This window comes from Coregonus clupeaformis, chromosome 9, assembly GCF_020615455.1.
Source record: "Coregonus clupeaformis isolate EN_2021a chromosome 9, ASM2061545v1, whole genome shotgun sequence".
Lineage (NCBI taxonomy): Eukaryota > Metazoa > Chordata > Actinopteri > Salmoniformes > Salmonidae > Coregonus > Coregonus clupeaformis.
Window position 1 is genome coordinate 14,066,028 of NC_059200.1, and position 18,755 is coordinate 14,084,782.

Here is an 18,755-nt window from a genome sequence, read left to right on the forward strand (position 1 = left end):
TTCTGTAGAGAGGGGACAGGGAACAGCACCTGCTGTAGGGAGGGGACAGGGGACAGAACTAAGCACCTTCTGTAGGGAGGGGGACAGGGAACAGCACCTGCTGTAGGGAGGGGGACAGGGAACAGCACCTGCTGTAGGGAGGGGACAGGAAACAGCACCTGCTGTAGGGAGGGGACAGGGAACAGCACCTGCTGTAGGGAGGGGACAGGAAACAGAACTAAGCACCTTCTGTAGAGAGGGGACAGGGAACAGCACCTGCTGTAGGGAGGGGACAGGGGACAGAACTAAGCACCTTCTGTAGGGAGGGGACAGGGAACAGCACCTGCTGTAGGGAGGGGACAGGGGACAGAACTAAGCACCTTCTGTAGAGAGGGGACAGGGAACAGAACTAAGCACCTTCTGTAGGGAGGGGACAGGAAACAGAACCTGCTGTAGGGAGGGGACAGGGGACAGAACTATGCACCTGCTGTAGGGAGGGGACAGGAAACAGAACTAAGCACCTTCTGTAGAGGGGGGACAGGGGACAGAACTAAGCACCTTCTGTAGGGAGGGGACAGGAAACAGCACCTGCTGTAGGGAGGGGACAGGGAACAGAACTATGCACCTGCTGTAGGGAGGGGACAGGGAACAGCACCTGCTGTAGAGAGGGGACAGGAAACAGAACTATGCACCTTCTGTAGGGAGGGGACAGGGAACAGAACCTGCTGTAGGGAGGGGACAGGGGACAGAACTATGCACCTGCTGTAGGGAGGGGACAGGGAACAGCACCTGCTGTAGAGAGGGGACAGGGAACAGCACCTGCTGTAGAGAGGGGACAGGAAACAGAACTATGCACCTTCTGTAGGGAGGGGACAGGGAACAGCACCTGCTGTAGGGAGGGGACAGGGAACAGCACCTGCTGTAGGGAGGGGACAGGGAACAGAACCTGCTGTAGGGAGGGGACAGGGAACAGCACCTGCTGTAGGGAGGGGACAGGGGACAGAACTAAGCACCTTCTGTAGGGAGGGGACAGGAAACAGCACCTGCTGTAGGGAGGGGACAGGGAACAGCACCTGCTGTAGGGAGGGGACAGGAAACAGAACTATGCACCTGCTGTAGGGAGGGGACAGGAAACAGCACCTGCTGTAGGGAGGGGACAGGGAACAGAACCTTCTGTAGAGAGGGGACAGGGGACAGAACTAAGCACCTTCTGTAGGGAGGGGACAGGGAACAGCACCTTCTGTAGAGAGGGGACAGGGAACAGCACCTGCTGTAGGGAGGGGACAGGAAACAGCACCTACTGTAGGTAGGGGACACGGGACAGAACTAAGCACCTTCTGTAGGGAGGGGACAGGAAACAGCACCTGCTGTAGGGAGGGGACAGGGGACAGAACTATGCACCTGCTGTAGGGAGGGGACAGGGAACAGCACCTGCTGTAGGGAGGGGACAGGGAACAGCACCTTCTGTAGGGAGGGGACAGGGAACAGCACCTGCTGTAGGGAGGGGACAGGGAACAGCACCTTCTGTAGGGAGGGGACAGGGAACAGCACCTTCTGTAGGGAGGGGACAGGGGACAGAACTATGCACCTTCTGTAGGGAGGGGACAGGGGACAGAACCTGCTGTAGGGAGGGGACAGGGAACAGAACCTGCTGTAGGGAGGGGACAGGGAACAGAACCTGCTGTGGGGAGGGGACAGGGAACAGCACCTGCTGTAGGGAGGGGACAGGAAACAGAACTAAGCACCTTCTGTATAGAGGGGACAGGGGACAGAACTAAGCACCTTCTGTAGGGAGGGGACAGGAAACAGCACCTGCTGTAGGGAGGGGACAGGGGACAGAACTAAGCACCTTCTGTAGGGAGGGGACAGGAAACAGCACCTGCTGTAGGGAGGGGACAGGAAACAGAACTAAGCACCTTCTGTAGAGAGGGGACAGGGAACAGCACCTGCTGTAGGGAGGGGACAGGAAACAGCACCTGCTGTAGGGAGGGGACAGGAAACAGAACTAAGCACCTTCTGTAGGGAGGGGACAGGGGACAGAACTAAACACCTTCTGTAGAGAGGGGACAGGGGACAGAACTAAGCACCTTCTGTAGGGAGGGGACAGGAAACAGCACCTGCTGTAGGGAGGGGACAGGGAACAGAACTATGCACCTGCTGTAGGGAGGGGACAGGGAACAGCACCTGCTGTAGGGAGGGGACAGGAAACAGCACCTGCTGTAGGGAGGGGACAGGAAACAGCACCTGCTGTAGGGAGGGGACAGGGAACAGAACTAAGCACCTTCTGTAGAGAGGGGACAGGGGACAGAACTAAGCACCTTCTGTAGGGAGGGGACAGGGAACAGCACCTGCTGTAGGGAGGGGACAGGGGACAGAAATAAGCACCTTCTGTAGAGAGGGGACAGGGGACAGAACTAAGCACCTGCTGTAGGGAGGGGACAGGGAACAGAACTAAGCACCTTCTGTAGGGAGGGGACAGGGGACAGAACTAAGCACCTGCTGTAGGGAGGGGACAGGGAACAGCACCTGCTGTAGGGAGGGGACAGGGGACAGAACTAAGCACCTGCTGTAGGGAGGGGACAGGGAACAGAACTAAGCACCTGCTGTAGGGAGGGGACAGGGGACAGCACCTGCTGTAGGGAGGGGACAGGGAACAGCACCTGCTGTAGGGAGGGGACAGGGGACAGAACTATGCACCTGCTGTAGGGAGGGGACAGGAAACAGAACTAAGCACCTTCTGTAGAGAGGGGACAGGGGACAGAACTAAGCACCTTCTGTAGGGAGGGGACAGGAAACAGCACCTGCTGTAGGGAGGGGACAGGGGACAGAACTATGCACCTGCTGTAGGGAGGGGACAGGGAACAGCACCTGCTGTAGGGAGGGGACAGGAAACAGAACTAAGCACCTTCTGTAGAGAGGGGACAGGGGACAGGGAACAGCACCTGCTGTGGGGAGGGGACAGGGAACAGCACCTGCTGTAGGGAGGGGACAGGGAACAGCACCTGCTGTAGGGAGGGGACAGGGAACAGCACCTGCTGTAGGGAGGGGACAGGGAACAGCACCTGCTGTGGGGAGGGGACAGGGAACAGCACCTGCTGTAGGGAGGGGACAGGGAACAGCACCTGCTGTAGGGAGGGGACAGGAAACAGCACCTGCTGTAGGGAGGGGACAGGAAACAGCACCTGCTGTAGGGAGGGGACAGGGAACAGCACCTGCTGTAGGGAGGGGACAGGAAACAGCACCTGCTGTAGGGAGGGGACAGGGAACAGCACCTGCTGTAGGGAGGGGACAGGAAACAGCACCTGCTGTAGGGAGGGGACAGGGAACAGCACCTGCTGTAGGGAGGGGACAGGGAACAGCACCTGCTGTAGGGAGGGGACAGCACCCACAGGGTGTTGAGTAGACTAGACTCTAGGGCCCACAGGGTGTTGAGTAGACTAGACTCTAGGGCCCACAGGGTGTTGAGTAGACTAGACTCTAGGGCCCACAGGGTGTTGAGTAGACTAGACTCTAGGGCCCACAGGGTGTTGAGTAGACTAGACTCTAGGGCCCACAGGGTGTTGAGTAGACTAGACTCTAGGGCCCACAGGGTGTTGAGTAGACTAGACTCTAGGGCCCACAGGGTGTTGAGTAGACTAGACTAGGGCCCACAGGGTGTTGAGTAGACTAGACTCTAGGGCCCACAGGGTGTTGAGTAGACTAGACTCTAGGGCCCACAGGGTGTTGAGTAGACTAGACTCTAGGGCCCACAGGGTGTTGAGTAGACTAGACTCTAGGGCCCACAGGGTGTTGAGTAGACTAGACTCTAGGGCCCACAGGGTGTTGAGTAGACTAGACTCTAGGGCCCACAGGGTGTTGAGTAGACTAGACTCTAGGGCCCACAGGGTGTTGAGTAGACTAGACTCTAGGGCCCACAGGGTGTTGAGTAGACTAGACTCTAGGGCCCACAGGGTGTTGAGTAGACTAGACTCTAGGGGCCCACAGGGTGTTGAGTAGACTAGACTCTAGGGCCCACAGGGTGTTGAGTAGACTAGACTCTAGGGCCCACAGGGTGTTGAGTAGACTAGACTCTAGGGCCCACAGGGTGTTGAGTAGACTAGACTCTAGGGCCCACAAGTGTGTTGAGTAGACTAGACTCTAGGGCCCACAGGGTGTTGAGTAGACTAGACTCTAGGGCCCACAGGGTGTTGAGTAGACTAGACTCTAGGGCCCACAGGGTGTTGAGTAGACTAGACTCTAGGGCCCACAGGGTGTTGAGTAGACTAGACTCTAGGGCCCACAGGGTGTTGAGTAGACTAGACTCTAGGGTCCACAGGGTGTTGAGTAGACTAGACTCTAGGGCCCACAGGGTGTTCAGTAGACTAGACTCTAGGGTCCACAGGGTGTTGAGTAGACTAGACTCTAGGGCCCACAGGACTCACTGTGGCTGCTGGCCTCTCTTCTTTCTGGAAGGCAGCAGCTTCCAGTTTGGCCTCGTATTCCGCCTGGATGTTGTCCCTCTTCTTCAGAACAGCCTGACAGCAGAGCAAACACATTTTACATTTATATTTTAGTCATTTAGCAAACGCTCTTATCCAGAGCGACTTACAGGAGCAATTCGGGTTAAGGGCACATTGACAGATTTTTCGCCTAGTCAGCTCGGGGACAACGCTCTTAACCACTGAGCTACCTGCCGCCCCAGATGTAAAATAACACACACACAGTCCCTCTCCTTTAGAGCAGCCTGACAGAGCAAAACACGGCAGATGTTAGCAGCCGGCTGCAGAGACAAGCCAGACCGCTACAGCCACTTGGAAGCCTAAGAATGGCTGAGGTTCACACACCCTCCTCAGAGATCCCCCTCAGAGATCCCCCTCAGAGATCCCCCTCAGAGATCCCCCTCAGAGATCCCCCTCAGAGATCCCCCTCAGAGATCCCCCTCAGAGATCCCCCTCAGAGATCCCCCTCAGAGATCCCCCTCAGAGATCCCCCTCAGAGATCCCCCTCAGAGATCCCCCTCAGAGATCCCCCCCCTGTCTGGAGGCATTCATTATGCTCATAATTGCAATCCAAACTTCTTAATTAAAATCATAGTTTAATCATAATTTAATATTCGTTTTCATCTTGAATAAAAACAACATTTACAGTGCCTTGCAAAAGTATTTATATTTTTTAAAAGATTAATAAAAATGTAATAAATTAAATATAGTTGTTGCATAAGTATTCATCTCCCTGAGTCCATACATGTTAGAAACACCTTTGGCAGCGATTACAGCTGTGAGGCTTTCTGGGTAAATCTCTAAGCGCTACGCACACCTGGATTGTACAATATCATAGGGTTGGACGGTATACTGATTTCCATACCGTGCCTGTGCCATCCCGGGATATATGGTATTACCGTGCCTGTGCCATCCCGGGATATATGGTATTACCAGTAGTGCACACAAGGGGCAATAATTTTTTTTGCTTTATCTATTACCTAGTGCACAAGTTGACTGCAGGTATTTATTTAAAAAGTACTAATATTCAAAGCCCCCAAAAAACGTCACTTCGCAGAATGCTAACAAAATGCTAACACGTACTAAGGAATTCTCATAGCGGATGCTAGGCAAATGCTAACGAGCGCATGCAAACATTTACTACTAGGAGAGACAACCCAGCTCAAAGTTATGCAAGTACACTATATATATACAAAAGTATTTGGACTAGTGTTGTCACGATAACAACATTTTACAAATGACACGATACCAGGCTAAGTATCGCGATACAGATTAGTATCGCGAAACACGGTGGTTAAAAATCAGTGGCCTAGCATTATGTTCGCCAAGTCTCCCGGACGCTTTTTCAAGTTTTCTAAACCTTCCCCAATAATGTATGCACTCAATAACTGTAAGTCGCTCTAAAAAGTACTAATATTCAATGCCCAAAAAACATAACTTACCAGAATGCTAACAAACACTAAGGAATCCTCATAGAGAATGCTAACGAGCGCATTGCAAACATTTTGTATTTTGTGACCTAAACTATACAAGTATAAAAGTAACTCCAAATTGCGAGACAGTTAGCTGCACGCGCAAAATGAATATTAGCCAGCAAGGTTAATCCAGGAGGGGATTCTCTGCTGTTACCAAGCAAATGCTTGATTTTGGAAGAAGCTAACCACTTAGCTAGACAGCGAACTAGCTACTAAATTAGCAAACGGTATATACGGTATACAGCCCAAGCCTACGATATTTGCCTATTGTTATTGATTATGGATAGACAGCAATTTTCAAGTCTTGCCATAGTATTTCAAGCAACCGTAACTTGGTCACTTAAGAACATTCACTGTCGTCTTGGTAACCAACTCCAGTGTAGATTTGGCCTTGTGTTTTAGGTTATTGTCCTGCTGAAAGGCGAATTCCTCTCCCAGTGTCTGGTGTAAAGCAGACTGAACCAGGTTTTCCTCTAGGATTTTGCCTGTGCTTAGCCCTATCCCGTTTATTTTTATCCTGAAAATCTCCCCAGTATTTGCCAATGTCAAGCACACCCATAACCCGATGCAGTCACCACCATGCTTGAAAATACGAAGAGTGGTACTCAGTGATGTGTTGGATTTGCCCCAAACATAAGGCTTTGCATTTATGCCAGAAAGTGTATTCCTTTGCCATGTTTTGTTGCTGTTGCAGTATTACTTTAGTGCCTTGTTTTCTAAACAAGATTCATGTTTTGGAATATTTTTTATATTTGTGTTCTTTTCACTCTGTCATTTAGGTCATTATTGTGGAGTCACTACAATGTTGTTGATCCATCCTCAGTTCTCTCCCATCACAGCCATTGAACTCTGTAGCCATTTTAAAATCACCAATGGCCTCACGGTGACATCCCTGAGCAGTTTCCTTCCTGCCCTGCAGCTCAGTTCCGAAGGACGACCGTATCTTTGATGTGTCTGGGTGGTTTAATATATAATCCACAGCATCATTATTAACTTGACCACGGCTTAAAGAGATATTCAATGTCTGATTTGTTATTGTTAATCATCTACCAATCACTGCCCTTCTTTATGAGGCTTTCTAAAAGCTCCCTGGTCTTTGTAGTTGAATCTGTGCTTGAAATTCAATACTTGACTGAGGGACTTACAGATGTATGTATGGAGGACAGAGGAAGGGTTAGTAATTTAGTGTCAACCACTATTATTTCACACAGAGTGAGTCCATGTAACTTATTAAGTGATTTGTTAAGCCAAATTCTACTCCTGAACTAATTTAGGCTTGCCTAAACAAAGGGGCTGAATACTTATGCAACGACTATACTTGAGTTATATAATATGTTTATTAATCTTTCTTCCACTTTGACAGAGTATTTTGTGTATATTGTTGACAAAAACTGACAATTAAATCAATTTTAATCCCGCTTTGTAACACAATAAAACGTGAAGAAATTAAAAGGGGTCTGAATACTTTTGCAAGGCGTAGTGTATACCAATCTAAACTTAAAACAATGATAGGTTAGGGTTAGGATGGGTGGAAGTGAAAATCTGAGATAAACACCAAATTCTATTGCCTGAGGAAACCTTAACCCCAAGACAGCTCTCATTCTGTCTCAACACAAACATGACTTGTCAGCAATAAGTCATTCTAGGGAAAGAGGAAGCGACACGTCCTGATGTGGTGAAAGTCTGCTTCCTCAGCAGTCTGGCAGGTGAGAGGACATTAGAGAGAGAGAGAGAGAGGAAACCAGACTCTCCAGGCTGAAAAGCAATTTGACTGAAATATGTGCCTTCAGAAAGTATTTCCCACCCCTCGACTGTTTCCACATGTTGTTGTGTTACAGCACATTCAAATGCAAATGGCTTATCACTGGCCTACATACAGCACCCCATAATGGCAAGGTGGAATTATGTTTTTAAAAACTTTGACAAATTAAATTAAAAATGAAAAGCTGAAATGTCTCGAGTCAATAAGTATTCAACCCCTTTGTTATGGCAAGCCTAAATAAGTTCAGGAGTACAAATGTGCTTAACAAGTCACATAAGTGTTTAACATGGTTTTTGAATGACTACCTCATCTCTGTACCCCACACATACAATTATCTGTAAGGTCCCTCAGTCGAGCAGTGAATTTCAAACACAGATTCAACCACAAAGACCAGGGAGGTTTTCCAATGCCTCGCAAAGAAGGGCTCCTATTGGTAGATGGGTTAAAAAATTTTTTTAAAAATAAAGCAGACATTGAATATCCCTTTGACCATGGTGAAGTTATTAATTACACTTTGGATGGTATATCAATACATCCAGTCACTACAAACATACAGGCGTCCTTCCTAACTCAGTTGCCGGAGAGGAAGGAAATCGCTCAGGGATTTCACCATGAGGCCAACGGTGACTTTACAGAGTTTAATGGCTGTGTGTGGAGAAAACTGAGCACGTCTCCAGAGCCGCTGAGCCGGAGGAGTGCGTATTAATCCTGCTTTAGAATTCATTGCGGCCAGCCAGCAGGTCAAACGAATGACAAAAAACGTACTCAGAAAAATGAATCATGATTCAACAGTCAGTAAAAAAATCATTCTACTGTATTCTACTGTACTTTCATGGAATCATTCTACTGTATTCTACTGTACCTTCATGGAATCATTCTACTGTACCTTCATGGAATCATTCTACTGTATTCTACTGTACCTTCATGGAATCATTCTACTGCATTCTACTGTACCTTTACGGACTCAATGTAGAGGACGTATTCTCGGAGCACGGGCAGGAAGTCTTCGCTCATGTCCTCGGTGAGTTCGTCCAGAGCGCTGGAGCAGTTAGCTATGCAGCCGGACACGCCCTCCAGGGGCTCCTGTAGCTCCGCCTCCGACGCCGCCCAGGTGGTGTAGAGAGGACCGTACTCACGCAGCTCTACCAGGTACTCTGAGTACACAGGGGAGGAGGGACACAGTAGTCAGAGAGAGCAGAGAGGAAAGAGGAGGCAGTCCAGGTGGTGTAGACAGGACCGTACTCACGCAGCTCTACCAGGTACACACACACAGACAGAGTTAGCTGCACACACACACACACACACACAGAGAGTTAGCTGGTGTAGACAGGACCGTACTCACGCAGCTCTACCAGGTACACACACACAGACAGAGAGTTAGCTGGTGTAGACAGGACCGTACTCACGCAGCTCTACCAGGTACACACACACAGACAGAGTTAGCTGCACACACACACACACACACACACACAGACAGAGAGTTAGCTGCACACACACACACACACACACACACAGAGAGTTAGCTGCACACACACACACACACACACACAGACACACACAGACACACACAGACACACACACACAGAGAGAGTTAGCTGCACACACACACACACACAGAGAGTTAGCTGCACACACACACACACAGAGAGTTAGCTGCACACACACACACACAGAGAGTTAGCTGCACACACACACACACACACACACACACACACAGACACACACACACACACAGACACACACAGACACACACAGACACACACAGACACACACACACAGACAGAGAGTTAGCTGCACACACACAAACAGACAGAGAGTTAGCTGCACACACACACACACACACACACACAGACAGAGAGTTAGCTGCACACACACAAACAGACAGAGAGTTAGCTGCACACACACACACACACACACAGAGAGTTAGCTGCACACACACAAACAGACAGAGAGTTAGCTGCACACACACACACACACACACACACACACACACACACACAGAGAGAGTTAGCTGCACACACACACACACACACACACACACACACAGAGAGTTAGCTGCACACACACAAACAGACAGAGAGTTAGCTGCACGCACACACACACACACACACACACAGACAGAGTTAGCTGCACACACACACACACACACACAGACAGAGTTAGCTGCACACACACACACACACAGAGAGAGTTAGCTGCACACACACAAACAGACAGAGAGTTAGCTGCACGCACACACACACACACACACACACACACAGACAGAGTTAGCTGCACACACACACACACACAGAGAGTTAGCTGCACACACACAAACAGACAGAGAGTTAGCTGCACACACACACACACACACACACACACAGAGAGTTAGCTGCACACACACACACACACAGAGAGTTAGCTGCACACACACAAACAGACAGAGAGTTAGCTGCACACACACACACACACAGAGAGTTAGCTGCACACACACAAACAGACAGAGAGTTAGCTGCACACACACACACACACACACACACCAGGGAGTCACTGACACAGAGTCAGACAGAGAGTCACAGCCCAGCTAGAGGCAAAGCAACAGTCAGAAAAGACCCAGCAATAACCTTTACCTCACTGCTACCTACCGGACTGTTCTTTGATGATTCTCTGCGCTATCCTGTCGATGGTACCCAGCTTCTGTGTGAACAAATCCAGGTAGTCTCCCATAACAGAAAACTCCATGGGTCGGCCCCTCAGCTTGTACCCTCCTGTCACGTACTTCACCGACTCCCCCATCTTAGAGAGCAGGGCTAGGCCTTGTCTCTTATTCAGGTCCTGGGGAGAAAACACAACACGCAGGTTAACACCTCAACACGCAGGTTAACACCTCAACACACAGGTTAACACCTCAACACGCAGGTTACCACCTCAACACGCAGGTTACCACCTCAACACGCAGGTTACCACCTCAACACACAGGTTAACACCTCAACACGCAGGTTACCACCTCAACACGCAGGTTACCACCTCAACACGCAGGTTACCACCTCAACACGCAGGTTAACACCTCAACACGCAGGTTACCACCTCAACACGCAGGTTACCACCTCAACACGCAGGTTACCACCTCAACACGCAGGTTACCACCTCAACACGCAGGTTACCACCTCAACACGCAGGTTACCACCTCAACACGCAGGTTACCACCTCAACACGCAGGTTACCACCTCAACACGCAGGTTAACACCTCAACACGCAGGTTAACACCTCAACACGCAGGTTAACACCTCAACACGCAGGTTACCACCTCAACACGCAGGTTACCACCTCAACACGCAGGTTAACACCTCAACACGCAGGTTACCACCTCAACACGCAGGTTAACACCTCAACACGCAGGTTACCACCTCAACACGCAGGTTACCACCTCAACACGCAGGTTACCACCTCAACACGCAGGTTACCACCTCAACACGCAGGTTACCACCTCAACACGCAGGTTACCACCTCAACACGCAGGTTACCACCTCAACACGCAGGTTACCACCTCAACACGCAGGTTAACACCTCAACACGCAGGTTAACACCTCAACACGCAGGTTACCACCTCAACACGCAGGTTACCACCTCAACACGCAGGTTACCACCTCAACACGCAGGTTAACACCTCAACACGCAGGTTACCACCTCAACACGCAGGTTACCACCTCAACACGCAGGTTAACACCTCAACACGCAGGTTAACACCTCAACACGCAGGTTACCACCTCAACACGCAGGTTACCACCTCAACACGCAGGTTACCACCTCAACACGCAGGTTAACACCTCAACACGCAGGTTAACACCTCAACACGCAGGTTAACACCTCAACACGCAGGTTACCACCTCAACACGCAGGTTACCACCTCAACACGCAGGTTACCACCTCAACACGCAGGTTAACACCTCAACACGCAATCACACACAAAACACAACGTTTAGAGCCTTCCACCACGGTTACAACATTACACCAACAGATGAAGACTAACCGGTGCCCCCGCACATTGACTCTGTACCGGTACCCCCTGTATATAGCCTCCCTACTGTTATTTTATTTTACTGCTGCTCTTCAATTATTTTATTTAACACTATTTTTTTTCTTCTTAAAACTGCAATGTTGGTTAAGGGCTTGTAAGTAAGCATTTCACTGTAAGGTCTACACCTGTTGTATTCGGCGCATGTGGCAAATAAAAATGTGATTTGATGTCTCAGAGACTTTGATTGGAGATTCCTTCAAGCTTTATTCACTGTGGGAGGTACGAGTCAGAAATACATACAGGACTGTAATGCCTACAGTATTTGCTCATTTCTCTCCCATCTAACATACTAGGCGGTATCCAGATTGTCATACCTTCATACCGACCTTGTGCCAAACCGGGATATTCAGTAATACCGGCACTGAATATAAGGGCCGCTATTTTCAAACCCCACTGAGTCTCTGTAATCCGAAGGTTAGCAATGCTAACAAGTACACGTAAAATCCCATAGCGAATGCTAGTTAAATGCTAATTTATGATTTGCAAACATTTTAGAAGAATATACAGTGAACAAAAATATAAACGCAACAATTTCAAAGATTTTACTGAGTTACAGTTCATATAAGGAAATCAGTCAATTTAAATAAATTCATTAGGCCCTAAACTATGGAGTTCACATGATTGGGAATACAGATATGCATCTGTTGGACACAGATACCTTTAAAAAAAGTAGGGGCGTGGATCAGAAAACAACTTCTCTTCAATGGCTGTGCGAAGTTGCTGGCTATTGGTGGGAACTGGAACACGCTGTCGTACACGTCGATCCAGAGCATTCCAAACATGCTCAATGACTGACATGTCTGGGGAGTATGCAGGCCATGGAAGAACTGGGACATTTTCAGCTTCCAGAAATTGTGTACAGATCCTTGCGACATGGGGCCGTGCATTATCATGCTGAAACATGAGGTGATGGCGGCGGATGAATGGCATGACAATGGGCCTCAGGATCTCGTCACGGTATCTCTGTGCATTCAAATTGCCATCCATAAAATGCAATTGTGTTAGTTGTCCGTAGCTTAGACTTGCCCTTACCATAACCTGTTCACAACGTTGACATCAGCAAACCGCTCGAACCCACACGACGCCATATACACTGTCTGCCATCTGCCAGGTATAGTTGAAACCGGGATTCATCCGTGAAAAGCATACTTCTCCAGCGTGCCAGTGGCCATCGAAGGTGAGCATTTTCCCACAGGTCAGTTACAACGCCGGACTGCAGTAAGGCCAAGACCCTGGTGAAGATGACGAGCACGCAGATGAGCTTCCCTGAGACGGTTTCTGACAGTTTATGCAGAAATTCTTTGGTTGTGCAAATCCACAGTTTCATCAGCTGTCCAGGCGGCTGGTTTCAGACGATCCAGCAGGTGAAGTAGCCGGATGTGGAGGTCCTGGGCTGGCGTGGTTACACGTGGTCTGCGGTTGTGAGGTCAGTTGGACGTACTGCCAAATTCTCTAAAACAACGATGTTAGAGAAATTAACATTCAATTCACTGGCAACAGCTCAGGTGGACATTCCTGCAATCTTCATGCCAATTGCACGCTCCCTCAAAACTTGAGACATCTTTGGCATTGTGTTGTGTGCAAATTTTTGAGTGCCATTTTATTGTCCCCAGCACAAGGTGCACCTGTGTAATGATCATGCTGTTTAATCAGCTTGTTGATATGCCACACCTGTCAGGTGGATGGATTGTCTTGGTAAAGGAGAAAAGCTAACTAACAGGGATGTAAACAAATTTGTGCACAACATTTTTGAGAAATACGTTTTTTGTGAGTATGCAACATTTCTGGGATATTTTATTTCAGCTCATGAAACATGGGACCAACACTTCACATGTTGCAATTATATTTTTGTTCAGATTAGAAGAATATGCCATTTTGCAGACACTTTTATCCAAAGCGACTTACAGTAGTGAGTACCTACATTTTCATACTGGTCCCCCGTGAGAATCGAACCCACAACCCTGGTGTTGCAAGCACCATGCTCTACCAACTGAGCTACATGTGATCTTTCACACCAGCGACCCGGTTTCGTTCCCCTGCCCTGCTGTTCGCTACATTGGTGTCAGAAGTGGGATTTTATGCCGTCTCTGACATAAGCTATTTACAGGACAGACATCCCAGGCACGCACAAAACAAATATTAGACAGCAAGGCTCTTGATCCAGGAGGGGATTCTCTGGTGTTACCAAGAGGAGTTTGATTTCGCAAGAAGCTAACCAGCTAGATCAGGGGCCTTCAACAGGCAGATAACCAGCTAGATCAGGGGCCTTCAACAGGCAGATCACCAGCTACATCAGGGGCCTTCAACAGGCAGATCACCAGCTACCAGTAGCTCGCCAAGCTGAAATAATTTTTTTTTTCATGTGTTCAATCGCAAACTGTCATAAACATAAAGCTCCCAGCAACTATCTAATCAAAGCTACATCAACATTATCCCACTCCTGGTTAGCCACTATTGGCTTAAAAAGCCAAACGTAACAATATCTGCCAATTAATTTCCAGCAATATTGCCCGTCTTTCTGTTTGGTGCACGCATTTGTCTATCACTCCGTATGTAGCCAGTAAGCAATGCTAATGATAACCGTTTTGTGGGTAGACAAATACTTTCCCCAAAAACCTTCTCAATTAAATGTGAACTGCAAAGTAGGCTTACCTGACAAAGATCTCATGAATATTTGTATCAATTGGGTGGCCATTGTTTTGCAAACTCTGCCGTGACATGTTCTGTAGCAGTGGGGCTAACAGCAGAAACATCACTAGACCGACACGTTCCGCTTTCGCTTAATACACAATTAAACGGGAATCACACTCAATGTGTTTGCTTTTTTTTCCTGAGAGCTCACAAATTGGTCTTCTGATGTGATTTAAGCATTGACATGGACTCAGAACATCCATTAGAGTAAAAAACTGAAGAAGGAAAAAAAAACTGGAAATATAAAACAGAATTCCGGAAAATACCCACAAATATTTGATGGGGCCCCCTTAAGAGTTGTTTATTAACCATTACTGTACCAGGTATATTGACAGAAAACACATATCTTGTATATCACGGACCCGGGGAAGAGTTTCAGGGTAGAGAGGAATGTGCCTTACAACGAAAGCTATAAAAAAATTTTTTGAAATTGTCTGAAGACCCCTGAGCTAGATACCTACTAAGTTAGCAAACCAAATGCACCACTTCAGAGCATTTAGCACTGTGGTATCTTAGGATGCTTCTTAGATCGATGACACCGGACAAGTACGTACGTTTTAGTATTTAATTGTAACTTAGAATAACATTACAGGAATTCACCTGGTGTAAGCTATCTGAGCACGGTTATATGGTCAGACATTGAAACGGCTACGGATAGCGGAACGCAAACCCCGTATTGAGTCAATACTGCCATCTATTGGTAAACATAATACTTAACATACATTTCCCAGGTTACTACATTCCCCCCTTTTTGGCTAATAAATCAACTTCATTCCTTTCTGAGCTAGGCTGCCAACTAAACATTTATGATTTTTCATAACAATCACATTTCTTGTTTGTTTTTTACAATCCTATTCATAATTCATTATTTATATATTTACTTGTTTTTATTTTTTTTACTTCAGTGACCTCTAGGAACATGATCTTCCTTAGGATCTGGAATAGTCTGGCGGATGTCTCTCTCTCTAATGGATCGTCTCAGAGGTGGTGTAGCTGGTGCCAACAGCACTTCACCACTTCACCACAACAAAGTCCTGGTGGTCTCAGGTTGTTTGTCCAACTGCAACTCTGGGGAACGTTCCAAAGTCCTGGTGGTCTCAGGTTGTTTGTCCAACTGCAACTCTGGGGAACGTTCCAGTGTCCTGGTGGTCTCAGGTTGTTTGTCCAACTGCAACTCTGGGGAACGTTCCAAAGTCCTGGTGGTCTCAGGTTGTTTGTCCAACTGCAACTCTGGGGAACGTTCCAATGTCCTGGTGGTCTCAGGTTGTTTGTCCAACTGCAACTCTGGGGAACGTTCCAATGTCCTGGTGGTCTCAGGTTGTTTGTCCAACTGCAACTCTGGGGAACGTTCCAGTGTCCTGGTGGTCTCAGGTTGTTTGTCCAACTGCAACTCTGGGGAACGTTCCAGTGTCCTGGTGGTCTCAGGTTGTTTGTCCAACTGCAACTCTGGGGAACGTTCCAGTGTCCTGGAGGTCTCAGGTTGTTTGTCCAACTGCAACTCTGGGGAACGTTCCAGTGTCCTGGTGGTCTCAGGTTGTTTGTCCAACTGCAACTCTGGGGAACGTTCCAATGTCCTATCCTGCTTGTTTAAGCATCATCCAACACATCGATCTTCAAGACTTGGTCATTTTCTCCTTCCTGAGGGATTATTTCTGGAACGGGCAGCCTACTTAGAGCATCAGTGTTCTCATTGTATCTACCTGGCTTGTAGATTATTCTGTACTAGTAGGCCCTGAGCCACACAGCCCTACGTTGAACTCTTGGAGAGACCATTTCTGGTACTGGCTTTTGTTCATGGAACAGAGAGAACAGAGGCTTCTGGTCGGTCACAATAGTGAATGTTCTCCCGTATAAGTACTTGTCCATTCCGAATATGACAGCCAGTCCTTCCTTGTCCAGCTGGGAGTACTTTTTCCTCCGCTGGCGACAATGTTCTTGACATGAACCCGATAGATTTCTCTGCGCCATAGAAACTTCCCCCACACCATACAATGAGGCGTCACATGATAAGATGAGGTCTCTGTCTGCTGAGTAGTGCACCAGCACGTCTGCCGATTGCAGTAACTCCTTTGACTTTGCAAAAGCTTCTTCCTGTCTTTCTGACCATTTCCAGGCCACGTCCTTCCTTAACAGTTGATGCAGTGGCGCTAAGAGGGTAGAGAGTTCAGGGTGGAAGCGATTGTAATAGTTCAATAAGCCTAGATAGACCCTCAGCTCCGTAACACCGTCGGAGCTGGAGCTTCCATGACGGCCCTCACTTTAGCTTTTAACCCCTTGGCGTCCACCTTGTGACCCAGGTACTGCACTTCATCAGCAAACAGCGTACACTTGCTCCTCTTCAGCCGGAGACCGGCCTCTTCTATCCTCCTCAAATCTTCACCCAAGTTTCTGAGATGCTCCTCCTTCGTGACAAGAATGTCGTCGAGGTAAACTGCTACCTTGGGTATCCCCTGCAGAACTCCCTCCACGGTTCTTTGGAAGATAACTGGCACGGAGGACACCCTGAAAGGTAAACGTTTGTAGGTAAACATCCCTCTGTGGGTGTTTATGGTCAGGTACTTCTGTGAAGTTTCATCCATTAGCACTTGACAGCCAGTCCTTCCTTGTCCAGCTGGGAGTACTTTTTCCTCCGCTGGCGACAATGTTCTTGACATGGACCCGATAGGTTTCTCTGCGTCATTCTCCATCCAGTTTTGTGAACTGTTGCCCTCCAGTTAACGCTGAAAGCAAGTCCTCCACTCTGGGTATGAGGTACTGCTCCAGAGAGTCACCACATAGATTTAACCATTTGGTCCGAGTATGGGAACAACTGGTGCTGCCTACTCAGAGAACTTGACAGGAATAATTATATCCTCTTTTAAGAGTGTCAATTTCCATATCCACTTTAGGGTTCATGGCATATGGAATTGATCTTGGCCTAATGAATCTGAGAGTTGCATCTGTAGCTTGGACCCCTTTTAAATTTCCTTAGCTCTTCTTTGAAAACACACTCATGCTTTGATAGCACCTGCTGCACTGTCAATGTCTCTGTGGTGACATGTTTGATTTCCTCCAACCGACCTCTCCCTAGTAAGCTGGGGCCAGTACCCACTACTAAAAGAGGCAGACTTTTATTTTTGTCCTTGATATTCCACTTGAACATCAGCAACTCCAAATCACCGTAATTTTCTCCCGTGTGTATGTTATGAGTTTAATGGGGGGTGTCTCTCAGTCAGTGGTGACCAGTCATTCAGGGCAAGTGGGGCAGAGACCCAAAGTTAATAAAGCCGCATGCAAACATGGTCTCTTTTTTCGCTTTCTTGAGTAAAGGCAGCTCCAAAATGCAGGTGTTTCAGCCTAGCTGAGTAAAGGCAGCTCCAACATGCAGGTGTTTCAGCCTAGCTGGTCCTCTGTAGCTCAGCTGGTAGAGCACGGCGCTTGTAACGCCAAGGTAGTGGGTTCGATCCCCGGGACCACCCATACACAAAAATGTATGCACGCATGACTGTAAGTCGCTTTGGATAAAAGCATCTGCTAAATGGCATATTATTTATTTTATTTATTATTTAAAGGCAGCTCCAACATGCAGGTGTTTCAGCCTAGCTGAGTAAAGGCAGCTCCAACATGCAGGTGTTTCAGCCTAGCTCAGTGCTTTCTGTGGTGGTGGGGCAGCCAGCGGAACATACGGAGCGTAGGGGTTGGTAATGTTCTGTAGTTGCGCCGTGATTGGCTCAGTGTTCTGTCACTCATGGGGACACTATGTCTGCCAAATCTAAGGGTAGAGCTCGAAAATTCAAGCCCCTTGGGTGCTGCCATAGAGTTACATTAGAAGTGCCCATCCAAGAAGGCTCAAGGGTCTTTGGCCACAGATAAAATGACGTCAAATCACGTTATATCTACAGTAGCTTTGATTGGACTGATCATGTCAACATCATACTTAGAGAACATTACCAACCCTTACCCTTTGTATTTTCCGCTGGCTGCCCCACCACCACAGAAAGCACTGAGCTAGGCTGAAACACCTGCATTTTGGAGCTGCCTTTACTCAAGAAAGCAAAAAAGAGACCATGTTTGCATGCGGCTTTATTAACTCAATGTTTTTTCGTTTTTACATTGTTTGCAAACTGATATGTGACACGTATTAATGCCAAAATAACATACAAAACAGGCAACAACAAAAAATATAATTTCAGCTATTTAAACGGTTACGGGATGGCGGAAAGCAAACGTGGTATTGAGTCAATACTGCCATCGATTGGTAAACATAATACTTAACATAAATATACCAGGTTACTACAAGCAGATTTTAAACAGTTAACTTAAAAGTTATAAGA

At 47.9% G+C, this 18,755-nt stretch overlaps 1 protein-coding gene across 3 annotated transcripts in view; it reads right to left on the reverse strand.

Annotated features, from left to right (window-relative positions):
* LOC121573348 (sorting nexin-30-like) overlaps positions 1-18,755 on the reverse strand; it is a 91,480-nt gene that overhangs the window by 34,539 nt on the left and 38,186 nt on the right. For all 3 annotated transcript variants that reach the window (XR_006002015.1, XM_041885250.1, XM_041885249.1), the window contains exons 5-7: positions 10,319-10,508; positions 8,649-8,848; positions 4,401-4,493 (exon numbers count right to left, since the gene is read on the reverse strand). Coding sequence is in view for 2 of the 3 variants with exons in the window: in XM_041885250.1 (XP_041741184.1) it covers positions 4,401-4,493; positions 8,649-8,848; positions 10,319-10,508 (483 nt within the window). In the remaining variant the exon portion in view is untranslated. The remainder of the gene's footprint in view (positions 1-4,400; positions 4,494-8,648; positions 8,849-10,318; positions 10,509-18,755) is intronic.